Below are 14,340 nucleotides of genomic sequence, written 5' to 3' on the forward strand. Positions count from 1 at the left end.
AAGAGTTGGCGGTTAATTGATTTCTCAATTACTTTAGAAAGAGTAGAAGTAATTGCAATGGGACGATAATTGGGTGGGAGGGATTTGTCACCCTTTTTAGGAACTGGCTGGATATGAGCAAATTTCCAAGCAGAAGGAAAAACACCTTTGGAATAAGAAAGTGAAAAAAGGCGGCAAAGAATGGGAGTAAGTTCAGGAGCACAGGTTTTGAAAACAAGTGGAGAAATACCATCAGGACCTGGAGCTTTCTTAGCATCAAGATTCATCAAAATCCTTCTGATTCTGAATGCCTCCTGTGGTCTTCTTTTGACGGAAGACCACAGGAGGCATTGAATGGAGCATGTTGGGAATGGTGGAGGTGTTTTACTAAGATCATTAATACATGAGCTGGAAGAAAAATGGAATGTACGTCAGCTTTATCCTTGGCTGAAGTAACAGAACCATCTGGTTTGGACAGAGGTGGGAGCACAGATGGGCAAAAGTTGCAGCCAATAGCTTTGGCAAGAGACCAGAATGCTCGGCTACCATTAGGGCAAGAAGCAAGTTTTCTACTCTTAGCCTGTTCAAACTCTAGTTTGGACCGATTAATAACTGCTTTACAATTGTTGCGAGCTTGGGTGTAGGCAGAAAATGAAACTAAAGAATTAGAAACAAGCCAATTACGATATGCAACATTCTTCTCTTGAACAGCCTTAGCACATTTATTGGAAAACCAAGGTTTAGATAAAGGACGAGATTTTAAAGTGGAGTGTGGGATAAAGGATTCCATTCCTGCAAGAATAATTTCACTGACACGATCTGAGCAAACATTGACATCAGAAGTTTTGAAAGAGTAATCCGACCAAGGAAAAGAAGAAAAGAAGTCTCGCAGGTCATCCCATTTGGATTCTTGTAATGCCAAACAACACGAGGTTGGGAATAGCCATGAGATAAAGGTTCCATTGGAGAAGTGACAATCACCAAGTTGTGATCTGAAGTGCCTAAAGGACCTCTCACTTCGACTGTGTACTTAGAAGGGCTGTTTGTGAGAAAAAGATCAAGAGTATTGGCTGTATGATTAGGATTGTCCGGTATTCTTGTAGGTAAATGAACAATCTGTGCTAGGTCATTAGTAATTGCAAAAGCCTCAGCATCTCGACCTGCTGGATCGGTGTGACTAGAAAACGGAAGCCAGCTGGAGTTGTGAACATTAAAATCACCAAGGAAAATTACTTCACTGTTAGGAAAGTTGGACTGGAGAAAGTAAAGTTGCAAAGAGAGGAAGTCAAAGAGCTCCAAATGATTAGGGGAGAACAGTAGAGACAACAGATGAATTTGACGCAATGAGGTAGAGAGATTTTAAGCCAGAGAAGATCAAAGAAAGGAGATTCTAAATTGCCAAGTCTCTGACAGGGAATATCAGAATGGGCATATGCAAAAGTACCATCTTTGAGGCGAAAGGAATCATACAGCGAATAATTTGGGCATCTGAGATGAGCAGTAGATGAATCAACCGATAACTGAGATTCTGTCAGAAAAAGTACATGGGGTTTGGCAGACTGCAAGTGGAAATGGACATTGTTGAGATTAGAATTGAGACCATGTATATTTGTGAAATGAATTAGGAAGTGCTTGGGAGGCTTAGATCTTTTCGCAGATAAGCTTGCTCTATTAGTTTGACAATTCATGGTGTATTCGATAATAAGAAAAAGTGGGTGGGACATGCTGTATGAAGTAATGAAATTTTTGGATATGGAGTATATGTTGTAACAATATACCTAGATCCTTGACATAACATGGCCTCGACAATGCTCCCTGCATACACACTACTTGGACTCCCTCAGTCACTATCTGGCAGAGTACAGGTAGCAAGATTATATACTAGCTGATCCGGAAGCTTCCTAGAGAGTTACCAATAGGTTCGGTCCAGTGTACTAACTAGCAACTGACCTGCGAACACCGTTTTAGAGCTGTACCCTTGAAATGTAAGGAATATTGGATCTCACCACGACGTTCATCATAACCTCAAAAGTCATCAATCATACTGCATGATGGAAGAGATAGGGATGGGTTGACCGGAACTTAGCTCTAGAGACTAAACATGGATTCCACCACTTCAAGCTTCCAATAAGCAAAGTGGTGGTATTTCACGGTTGATGAGAGTCATCTACCACCTATGTCATCTATGTTATTCACTAACATAGAGGGGCGGCGTTCCTCCATGCGGTGTGGGTGCCACACCTCGACCCCTGCTTACGTTGGTTCACACCTGGGTGGTCACCCACCATGTACTTGTGCATGGAGGTTATACCCAGGATTACTAACAGTCCCACCATCGTGAAGGTGCAAGCCGAGGATTTGGCTGTCGCAGACTGTCCGGACTTCGCAGAAATTGGGTCCACTTGACTTGAGTGTTACCTGAATATCAGTTCCATTAGCGTTTTAGACTCCCAGGCAGCAAGTACAGCTTGTCTGGCATATCTGAGAGAATGTCTGTGACAACCTCAAGGACCACCTTCAGGATTACCTTCAGAAAGGCCAGATAATCATATGTGCATATTCTGCAGACCTTGCGAGGCATTTTCATGAAAACATCAAAGACAAATGCTGAGGAAAACTCAACAAAGGAGTCTTGTTCCACCAGCACAATGTGCCTGCTCATAAGTCTGTCATTGCCATGGATGCGCTGCATGAGAGTGTGGTTTTTAAATCTTGGACCACCTTGGACTTTCACTTATTTCCTAATTTGAAAAATACCAAAAGTGACATCATTACTGCTGTGGATGCATTCCTGCAAGCCCAAGGGAATTCTTTCTTTGAAGCTGGAATCAAGACAGTGCAGCATCGGTGGCAAAAGTGTATCGACTACAAAGTGGACTATGTTGAAAAATTACAGGTTACTAAACTCCCCAAATAAACCCTTCATACTCAGGTCACAAACTTTACCTCATATTAGAAAAAAAAAAACCAATAGGAGAATTGCAAAACCCATGCTGGAGGTAGCATTCAAACCTGCAATCCTCTTTTTCGGGTATGTACGTTACCCACTGGAATGGTCCTGCACTATGGGTTAATATTGGCAACTGTACAGTAATTCTGATCCTATAATTTGTACAGATTATAGGGATCAGAGCCACTGTAGTATTTAGTAAAAATAACAAATTACCCCTGAATACCTCGGTTATGTGTTACACTTAGCAAACTGGAATTTTCAAAAATCCAAAATGTGATATGTCCCTGAAGGTGCTGGATTCATTAGGTTTTACTAAATTAAAATGCAACTGTTTGATTTGATTACATTTGATTTTTAACGGTTTTTAATTGGCAACTTGATAAAATGATAAGTCAAAAAATTTATAGGCAATCTAAAAACAGGCTGCCTATAAATCTAAAGCAGGGGTCTGCAAACGATTTCTGTAAAGGACCAGATAGTAAAGATTTTAGGCTTTGCGGGCAAAGATGAAAAATCGAGGATATTATGTAGGTACTTATATAATAAGAGAGAAAACAAATTTCCACAAATTTTATATTGACGAAATTCAAAATATAATTATAATAATTGAGTAAATTTTTTTGGAATACAGGTCTACTAATAAGAAGAGTGGAATTCTTTTTTTTTTTTGGGAAAATATTTTGCTTAATTGAGCTATAAAGTTTGTGTTCCCTATCATCAAAATCAATTACAAATGTTGATTAGCATTATTAGAGGCATATGATGCAAGAAAGTAAGCTCATGCAGCATCAGACAAAAACAAAAAAAAAAAAAAAAACCCTCCCAATTCACCCCTCCATTCGTTCCAAATACCTGCCAGCTCAGCCTTAAATTTATTTAGGCTATCATCTTCCACAACAAAGGATGGAAGTCTGTTCCACCAACCAACTACCCGCTAGCTAAAGGCAAACTTCCGCACATCTATCCTACATCCGTCTTTCCTCAACTTGAATTTATGCCCTCTCAGGTGATTATTCTGAGCAAGAGGAAGAATCCCATCAGCACTGAGAATGCTCAAACCATTCACGGCTTTATACACCTCAATCAGATCATCTCGCAGGTGCCTAGTCTCCAGACACTGTAATTTGCAAAACTTAAGCCTTTCTTCGTAAGAGCAACCCTTTGTTCCATTCACTAATCTTGTTGCCCTTCCCTGTACTTGTTCCAACAGCTCTACATCCTTCTTAAAATGAGGCTTCCAGGCCTGTATACAGTACTCAAGGTGGGGCCTGACCATAGCCTTATACAAGTGGATAATCACCTCCTTATCACTGCTAGAAAAATTCCTGTATATTAGTGACAAGACACTATGAGCTACTCTTGTAGATTGTCTGCACTGCTCAGAAAACTTTATATCTGCTTGCACAATTACCCCCAGGTCCTTTTCATTCTCTACCACTGTCAGTGTAGTACCACAGAGTTGATATGTTGCACTGAGGTTACTGTTTCCCATATGTAATACTTTACATTTGTCAATGTTAAACTTCATTTGCCATCTCTCAGGCCATCTGCTCAACTTTTCTAGATCCTGTTGCAGCAGCATACTGTCATTAGTGTCCTTAACAACTCTGCCAACCTTCGTATCATCTGCAAACTTGGACACTAAGCTTGATATACCATTTTCAATATCATTTATACACACAGAAAACAATGGACCCAACACTGAATCCTGAGTGACTCCAGTAATAACATTAGTCTACGATGAGCAGTGTCCAGAGATTACCACTCTCTGTCTTCTCCCACTCAACCACCCCTTTAATGATCCTGCAGTGCTTCTTTAACCAGTGCCTCCATTAATTTTGCTGGAACAAAAGTTAAACTAACAAGTCTATAATTACTTGTGTTGCCCGTTGATCCTCCTTTGTGAATTGGGGTCACATTTGCACATCTCCAGTCCATGGGTACCTCCCCTGAGTCCAAGGAAGCTCTCATAATTATGGCTAAGCATTTGCTTACTTCCGTTGCTGTCTCCTTTAATATAACTGGATAGATCCCATCCACCCCGGGTGCCTTTTTTATGTTTATCTTCAACAATTTCTCCTCCACTTTCCTCTCAGTTATTACAAAATCATCTAGCCAACTTCCAGAGTTTAACTCACCTCTGGAATTCCCCTCCCTGAATAACTCCTCATGGGTGAATGTAGATGCAAAATACTCATTTAGTTTGTTAGCCACTTGAGCAGGATCATCAACAGTTGAACTATCAATATCCAGTGGACCAATCTGATTCATCCCTTTCCTTCTAGAATTTACATAGATAAAGAACTCTTTGTTGTTTTTCTTTGCATCCTTTGCCAAAGATTTCTCATAATCTACCTTTGCCTGCTTAATCTCCTTTGTGACTTGGTTACACACCAGCTTATATCTATCAGAGCCTTCCACGTCACCCATTAATTTATATGTATCCCATGCATCTCATTACTTCACCTGACATAAATTTAGGCTTAAACTTTGAACAATATTTCTTAGTTGGTATGTAAAGTCTAGTAGCTTCCTAGATAAATTCTTTGAATGCTTCCCATTTTGAATTTGCTGTTGTTAACATCATCAGTTTGTCCCACTGTAAAGAATTTAAGTACTGTCTCAGACCACAGTAGTCGCCTTTACGAAAGAAAAATCCCTTCCCCTTACCCCTGATGATAGTTACCTCTTTGAGCAAATCCCACTTCAGCACACTGCCAACTAGTGGTTCCTTTATCTTCAGATTCTTAACGCATCAAGAATCACTACTGATAATCAGATAAAGAGTATTACTCCCTCTAGTTGCCTCCCGAACATGCTGATGTGGAAAACAATCATCCAATAAATCCACAAAAGCTTTGCCACTGTGTGAATGACCAACCCACAAATTCCAGTCAATATCTGGAAAATTAAAATCCCCCATTATAAGACTCTCTGATTTACTGGCCCACTATTTCTCTGTACAGTTTCTTATTATACTCATCAGAGTCATTAGGCCTATAAAACACTTCTACTCTCAATTTTGATCTCCCAATGCTTGCGTCACGCCAAATTGACTCGACACTGCACTGTTCTGTGATGTCAACTGGCTTCACTTCCTTGGATTTTATGTGTTTCTTAACTAATAGCATAACCCCTCCTCCATTCCTGTCCTGTACACATTGTACTCCCCAAATACCAGTTCTGCATTCCTTATATCTGTGTGACACCATGTCTCTGATATCCCAACAATATCGCCCTTTGATGTTTTGAGCAATACCTTTAATTCATCAAATTTAGTTACCAAACTCCTAGCATTCATGTACATGCAAGTAAATGAACATGCACCTGTTCCTATTCTTAGCTACCCTAATACAACCCATGTGTTTACTTGTACTCCCAGCAGTCTCTGAAATACTCTGCATCTTGTTTTCCAGACTGCTGCTCATTCCAATAGAAGCAGTGCAAGAATCACTTTCACCTCTGCCAGTGGCTACTGTTAATCTATTAGTCCTTGTATCCCCCCCCCAAGCTAGCAGTTTTCTGACCCAACTAAAACTGCCTCGATAGCATCAGCAAATATTCTTGCATGCTTTCTATTTAATTGTATCCCATCCCTGTAGAAGCAGTCTCTCTTGTTAACATGTACGGACTATGCTGAAAAAAAATTCTCTACCCCTTGAGCCTTGCACAATCTTTCCAGGGCCGAATTTATCGACAAGGCTCTCATCATATATTCCCTCCTATTGTGTCTGGGCATAATTGCAGACACTTTCAAATTCAACCCTAATTGACGGCTTTTTTTTCAACAGTGACCTGTACTTTTTAATTAATTTCGCTGGCCTCCTACTCTTAATATCATCAGTGCCAATGTGTACAACAATATCACCTTTTGTGCCCTTAAAAGATGATATTTGCTCTCATCAACCTTTGCCCCTGGCAAACATTCCCTGGTCCTGTTCCACCTATCTTTTTTTAACATAGCATGTTCCCCGTTTCCCTGACAATAGTCACCAACAACTACTAGTTCCTGTGGGACCAGCGCATTCATCTGTTAATGCTGATCTGTAATGAGATTTTATGTATTTCATCTTTGAAAATTTGTTTTCGCAGAGATAGGTAGTGCCAAATACACAAGCATATGATTTCAATTGAGCATATTCATCGCTTGGAAGGCATTTATAGAATTCTATTAGATTCTTCTCTTGATATTTGCCTTTTAGCATGTCATTACATTGTAGATTGATCACTTCCAATTAGGCTAGGTGGAAGCTCCTCAATTGCACAGCTAAATGGATTTTGAAATATGCTAATTTATTTTGCACTTGCATCGAGGTCCAAAAAACACTGCTGGAACTGTAGTTTGAGCTCGGAAAATATATCCTCGGCAAAAATTGTATGGGAATGGAGATCCTGCTTCTTGTTTTAACTTTTGACAGCACGAAAAGTGTACAAAGCAGCTTAACATTAGTTGTGATTCAAAAAATGTTAGTTATTGTCAAATTGACTTTAATGCAGTATAAGTTTTGCATATAAGCGCCATTTTACCTTGTAATTTTAGGTTGAATTCATTAAAATACATTATCAAGTCTGCAGCAGAAGCAAATTTCCATTTAGCTTCTTTTTCTGACAAAAAATCATGAAACTGATGATGGTGAAGTCAATGAGAGCAAATAAAGTTTACCCTTGACACTACTGGTTCAATGACACAATGGATTCAAATATTTTCCACAAAGTATCTGCTGATGAATAACCATAGGCTTTAAACATCTTGCATTTTCACAAGCTTTGTAAATTTGTCCAACTAAGCCTTTTCCTGCTCCACATATTTTTACCACCATCAGTTGTAACACATCTTAGCAGATTCCACTTCAGGTCGTACTGAATTAGTGTTTTCTCAACTTCTTTAAAAATATTCTCGCCTGTAGTTGTCCCACGCAGACTATTCATAGAGGCTAATTCTTTAGTCACTTCAACTCGGCATTGATTTCTTGAATAAACAACAACTGAGCAGTATTGGAATCATCTGTCGATTCATTAAGAGCCAAGGAAAACCATTCAAAATCATTTGTCCTATATTTTTAATTGACCATTGATGTTGCTCGCAATGTCCTGAACTCTTCAAGCAACTGTTCTCGCCGAAAGGATAATAGCCTTAAACAAGTATATTTTTTCTGTACACATTTCTTCAGCTGCTGCAATCAAACATGATTTAATTAACACACCATCAGTAAACGGCTTTCCTTGCTTGCTTAACAAATGAGTCACTCGTAAACTTACTTTGGTTTCAGCCTCATTTTAATTTTTTAATTTTGCAAAGAAATTCTGCTGTGATGAGATATTCAGTTTAAAATTTTCTGATGTTGCTTTCCTGTGAGTTGGGATTATTGTGATAAGTGCTTAGTCTGGTAATTTCAACGTATATTGTATTCTTTTAGCACCGCTATAGTGTCAATGCATTACAAACGTAATGCATTGACACTATAGCGCAATAATCAAAGTCCACTTTTCTTTTCTCTTCTTTTTCTTGTTTCAACATGATGGGTTCGCATCGGTAATAAGATAAAAATAAAATGTTGTGGTACGGCAAAACATGTGGCACTCAAACCTTGACTGTTTTGAGTGCCACAACAATTTCATAAAATTTTCACGTTGTCGCGAAATATTATTTTTCTTTTGATTTTTTCTCAGCCATTTAAAAATGTGTACCGTAGTTTTCTGGGCCACGATCTAAAGAATAATGGGGTATATGGTAAATAATTAAATGCATTAATATATATACATCAGACAAAATTTCAGACAAGTTGTCTCTGTCAGATGGATAAGACGGGGTGGGTGGGGGGAATCATCGGTCCTCAGCAGAAAAAAATGTATAATACAAAACATAGTTGTTTTATATTATATTATACATTCTTTTCTGCTGAGGGCTGATGTCCCCCCCATCTTATCCATTTGACAGAGACAACTTGTCTGAAATTTTCCAGTTGGCAGGGTTGTTGATGATAGTAAAGACAAGTTGTCTCCTTACTATCATTATCTTTACTGCAACAGGATCTAGAAAAGTTAGGCAGATGGGCTGAGAAGTGGCAACTGAAGTTTATCATCATCAAATGCAAAGGGTAGCAGTAACCCAAGGGAAACATACCAACCATGTCATACTACACTCAGGGAGGTGGAGAATGAAAACGACCTGGGGGTAATTGTGCAGTTGGATATGAAGTTCTCTGAGTAGTGCAGATGGGCTGCCAGAGCAGGCCATGGAGTTTTTTCAATGATATATAGGAATTTTGCTAGTAGAGACAAGGAGGTGATTATAACTTTGTATAATGCAATGGTCAGGCCACACCTTGAGTATTGCATACTGGTCTGGAAGCCTCATTTTTTTGGGGGATTAACACTGTGTTCTGATGTTCAAATGCCCACATCAACTCTGGTGTTGATGTGAGCAGCTGAGAGCTTCATGGGCCCTTCAATTTAAATCCTACAAGGGCATCTACCCTGTTCATCAAGCTCTTATAAAGGCCCATAACAATGCTGAGTTGGCGCCTGATTTCCTCACACTCCTTACACAGAGCACACACAAAGACACCCGTTCCTCCACAAACGTCATACAAGCAGTATATTTCAAAACTTCCCACTACCTTGAGCCTTTTGCTTTGCTGCTTCAAGGCATGATTTCAATCCAATTTCAATTAAAAATATAACACTAATCTTAAATCCCAATGCAGTTATAATACTATATATACATGTGTGTGTGTGGGTGTGTACATATATACAGGGTGTTTCAGTTAAACGTTTCAGAACTTCTAAGAGGGGTAGGGTACATCCTGACAACTCGAAATCATATAGCAATGTGGGGTCGGAAATGCTTTCCTGAAGCGGTGTTGTACACAGAAGCACCATAAAAAGAAAAGAGACCGTAAGTGAGAAATCGTTTTAATAATACATGAAAAGAAGCAAAAGGTACAGGATTAAAGTAAGTGTTCGAAGTTTCTTCCACGGGCTACAATGCACGCCTCACATCTCCGACGCATGGACATCCGAACATTCTGGAATACTCCAGGCGAATTTCGAATTTCTTCGGCAGCTACTGCGATTCTTGCAACCAGCTCCTCAGCATTGTCAACAGGGGTGTCATAAACTAGCGATTTCATATGACCCCAGAAATAAAAATCAAGACATGATAGGTCGGGTGACCCAGCAGGCCAACGCACGGGACCACCACGTCCGATCCACTGTTGACCAAATGTGACATCCAGGTAGTTACGAACATCTCCGCTATAATGGGCAGGGGCTCCATCGTGTTGGAACCACATTGTCTGTTGCGTCGATGCAGAAATCTGTTCATCTCTCAAAAGTTGTGGCAATACTTGCTGCAGAAAGATCAAGTAGATAGGTCCGGTTAGACGACACGGTAACAGGTAAGGTCCGATGAGGTGATCTCCCATAATACCGGCCCATTCATTGACCGAAAATCGAATCTGTGCTGCACGACATCGCACGACGACTTCTGTGTACAATACCGCTTCAGGAAAGCATTTCCGACCCCACATTGCTATATGATTTCGAGTTGTCAGGATGTACCCTACCCCTCTTAGAAGTTCTGAAACGTTTAACTGAAACACCCTGTATATATTTCGGTATTGAGTTTTATCTCCTACTGAGTTATGTTACATGAATTTTGCATCTCCTATCAAGTTAAGTTATATGTATTAGGTTATAACTTTACGTTTGTAAAATCTAAGTAGTTATAAAAAATTTAACTATCTATTGCCACCCATGTGGTTCGAACTCTCACTATGGCTATCTATGCCAAAGTTAAGTTATATGTATTAGGTTATAACTTTACGTTTGTAAAATCTAAGTAGTTATAAAAAATAATAAATTTAACTATCTATTGCCACCCATGTGGTTCGAACTCTCACTATGGCTATCTATGCCAAATCCCGATTCTAAAAGCTATACTCTTGTACATTATGATTTATGTAACAAGTTAAATTAATAAAACACGTAAGTAGTCCTATAATTTATAATCCTTTGCTGATACTACACTGCCACAAGTTACATAGAAACTTCCAGTATCTGCTATATCGATACGAAAACAATGGCAGCAGATTCAAATGCTACTGTCAATTCAATGCCTGCAGAAATTGACTTGGTTTTCTATGCAATTATAAGGCCGAATAAAGAACAAATGCACCAAATTAATCAGAAAATCACAAAAAAAAATACTATACTACTATATTTAAATCAAAAGTTATACAAAAACAATAATTTAAAATCAATAAATAAAAAAAGTTGACAGCAGCTTTGAACATTGGCTCCCAACTAGCCTTGTCAGCGGATTATCAGTTTATCTGTTGCTATTTCAGCTAATTTTTTGATGCTTTCAACCTTTAAGGAGGTCAAAACCAGGTCAAAACTTCTGTTGTAAAAGAAGGGTCTATGTTGGCATTTTCATATTCACTATTTTCTTTTATAATGTCAAATAATCCCAGCCTCAGTCTGGATAATAGTGTCTAAGATGTTCACAGACTCTGCCCAACACAGGTTTGGGTTCCATCTTGTTTCGCTGTAGTTTATACTGTATCCCCTCTTGGCAGCTAGTTGGTCACTATTCTGAAGCCAACTCCCCAAGGGTAGGCATTTCCAGAAGTTTCCACTAAGTGCCGTCAAGATTCTTTTTTCTTTTCTCTATTTCTTTATATACGTATTAATTTTTTTCTTTTTTCTCTCTCTTCTTTCTAACTTTTTACTTACTTTTATCTCTACAACTTTTCTTTACCTACTTCTCTTATCTCTATGACGTTTACATGCTTGTGTGTGTGTGTGTGTTTGAACACATTTGAAGATGAGGAACTGAAATTAATAAGAATTGCACTCTACTGATAAAAGGTCAAGCATTGGTATTAAAGGTATAATTCATAAAACTAAATACTTTTTTTTCATATATTAACGTTAAATATCCAGGCCTGCCACACTACTCATAACACTTGTTATGAAAGGGGCGATTCTACTCCAAGTCAAAGGAAGGTTACAGGACCTTATCAAATAAAATTTGCATTTTATACATAACTAAATATCAAGAATGCAATTGTGTGAATAAACATACCTCTCTTGCTCGGGAGCTCATTGATAACCTTTCAAGGGAAGCAGCATCAGATTTCTGCCTTGGTTTGTTAGTAACTTTTTGTATGGAGGCAGCCAATGGACTATGAGGTACATTACTCTTATGTTTGTCTGAGAAGTCACATGAATAAAGCACATTGTCCACTGTAGTTCCATGCTCACTATAGTTCAGCAATTCATAGTGTTTTGTAACCTATGAAACATGTAAATTTTATAATTCAGAATTCTGCTGAAATTCAGAATTAATTTTTCTTGTTAAATTCACATTTTAATAGTTTCTCTAAATATAACACAGTTTAAAGTGTTTCCCCCATCTGTCATTAGTGTTGGCAAACTCATCTGAATATTTTGGAGCTCTTGAACATTACAGGGTTATCCCGAATATATGATTTAATTCTTTCTCATACAGTAGACTGTCGATAATTCAAACTAACTGGGACCGGGGATAGTTTGGACTTCCGATTTGTTCAGATTTTAAACTTTTGAAAAATACTGTTCTGGAGATTAAAAATAAAAAATAAAAAATAAAGGTTCAGTAAGTTTAGAAATAAAAACACGAAGTTGAACTTAAGTATTTTTATTTAAAGGTAACAAAAAAAAAAAAGAACTTTCAGCCATAATGACATATGTTTAGGCCTTTAACGAAAATAATTATTTATTTTTCAGTTGAGTTGCATAGCATTCAATTTGTTGATTCAGCATTCAATTATAATTTTGTTATGTTTCTATGTAAGATAATAAAAGTGTAAATTTGTGTTTTATATCTTCATTTTTGCAGCCCATGGATAATATTTCTCCAATTTTCGCCATTTAATAGAATTAAAATTCAATTCAAAAATGTGATTACAATAAATGACGCTTACTGTAATTATTTTATGGCACCTGCATAAAAAATAAATAAATGCTGGCTCATTTGGATTACTGACATTTCAAATTATTGACATTTGGATATTCAACACTACTGTGTATATACACACACACACATGCTGTTCTAATGGAACCTAATCAATGTAAAACAAGCTTATTATAATATAAACTTTTAGTTCTAATGTAGCCCGATTGATATGAAATAAAATAAAGTGCACCATTGTGTACTAACCTTAATCGGCTGTTGACTTGATTAGATGCAGTGCTTAGCCTATGAAAATTATTAAAGATAACAAATATGAAAATCACAAAACAAGAAGAAATAGTGCCTTTATTCAATCACACGAACATTTATCCCCACTCATCAGGGGCTTTGAAAGGATCAATATATTGACAAGAAATGAACAAAACATGTAATACATATATGTTAATGTTTTCTTAATCCAGTGATATGCAATATACAAAGGGTACTAGGAAAGTTTTGCAATACAGCTTTGTTTATTTAATTTTTTCAAAGTAATTTCCTCTACATTCAATACACCTCTCCATCCTCCGAAACCAATCTTTAAACCAGTTCTGCCAAGTTTCACTAGGGAAACTTGGCAGAACTAAAGCACACTCGTTGTCCAAGCCCGTAGAAGGTCCTCATCACTGGAAAACCGCCTCCCTTTTAGCTTCATTTTCACATGCAGGAACAGTGCAAAGTCACAGGGAGCAAGGTCTGGTCTGTAGGGAGGGTGCTCGAGAAGTTTCAGTCCTGTCGTGGTCAAATATTCGGTGCAGGCTTTGGCGCGGTGAGCTGGAGCATTTTCGTGATGGAGGTACCAGGTGTCCATTCTTGACTTTGGCCGCAGGTTCTTCATAGATGCAATGACTTTAGGCAGGCATTGTTCAGTATACCACTTAGCTGTGACTGTCTTCTGCATGTCCAAAATGACACGTTCCACAATTCCACTCGATTTGAAAAATACAGCTATCATTTTCTTCTTTACAGATCGGGATTTTCTGACAATTACGGGTGTGTCGTCATCATCAAAGACCCAAACTTTGTTTTGAGCCTTGGTCGGCAGATCGTAATAGTACAGCCACGTCTCGTCACCTGTCACGATGTTGTTCACATACCGAGATTGTCCCTTATCAAACTTTTTTAACATCTCCCGGCACCAAGTCACACGTCGTGTCATCTGCTCTTCAGTCAGTTGATGCGGCACCCAGAGAGAACAAAGTTTCTTCACGTGCAAATGATCTTGCAGAATCGAACAAATTGCTGGTGCATTTAGGCCCAAAGTATCCTCTATCTGTTGGTAGGTCACTCGCCTGTTTTCGTCAAGCATTTTCCTCACAGCAGTAACTTTTTCCTCCATAACTGACGTTTGTGGCCTTCCCGGCCACTCAGAATCCTCCAGAGTGAAATTTCCCCTTTGGAATTCATT

General features: G+C 38.4%; 1 protein-coding gene across 1 annotated transcript in view; it reads right to left on the reverse strand.

Annotated features, from left to right (window-relative positions):
• Positions 1-14,340, reverse strand: part of LOC150085767 (PHD finger protein 12) — a 529,395-nt gene that overhangs the window by 23,843 nt on the left and 491,212 nt on the right. The window contains exon 14 of the mRNA XM_090373472.1: positions 12,024-12,233. Coding sequence (XP_090229598.1) covers positions 12,024-12,233 — 210 coding nt within the window. The remainder of the gene's footprint in view (positions 1-12,023; positions 12,234-14,340) is intronic.

Source organism: Mastigoproctus giganteus, chromosome 5 (assembly GCF_048544385.1).
Source record: "Mastigoproctus giganteus isolate SK-2022 chromosome 5, ASM4854438v1, whole genome shotgun sequence".
Lineage (NCBI taxonomy): Eukaryota > Metazoa > Arthropoda > Arachnida > Uropygi > Thelyphonidae > Mastigoproctus > Mastigoproctus giganteus.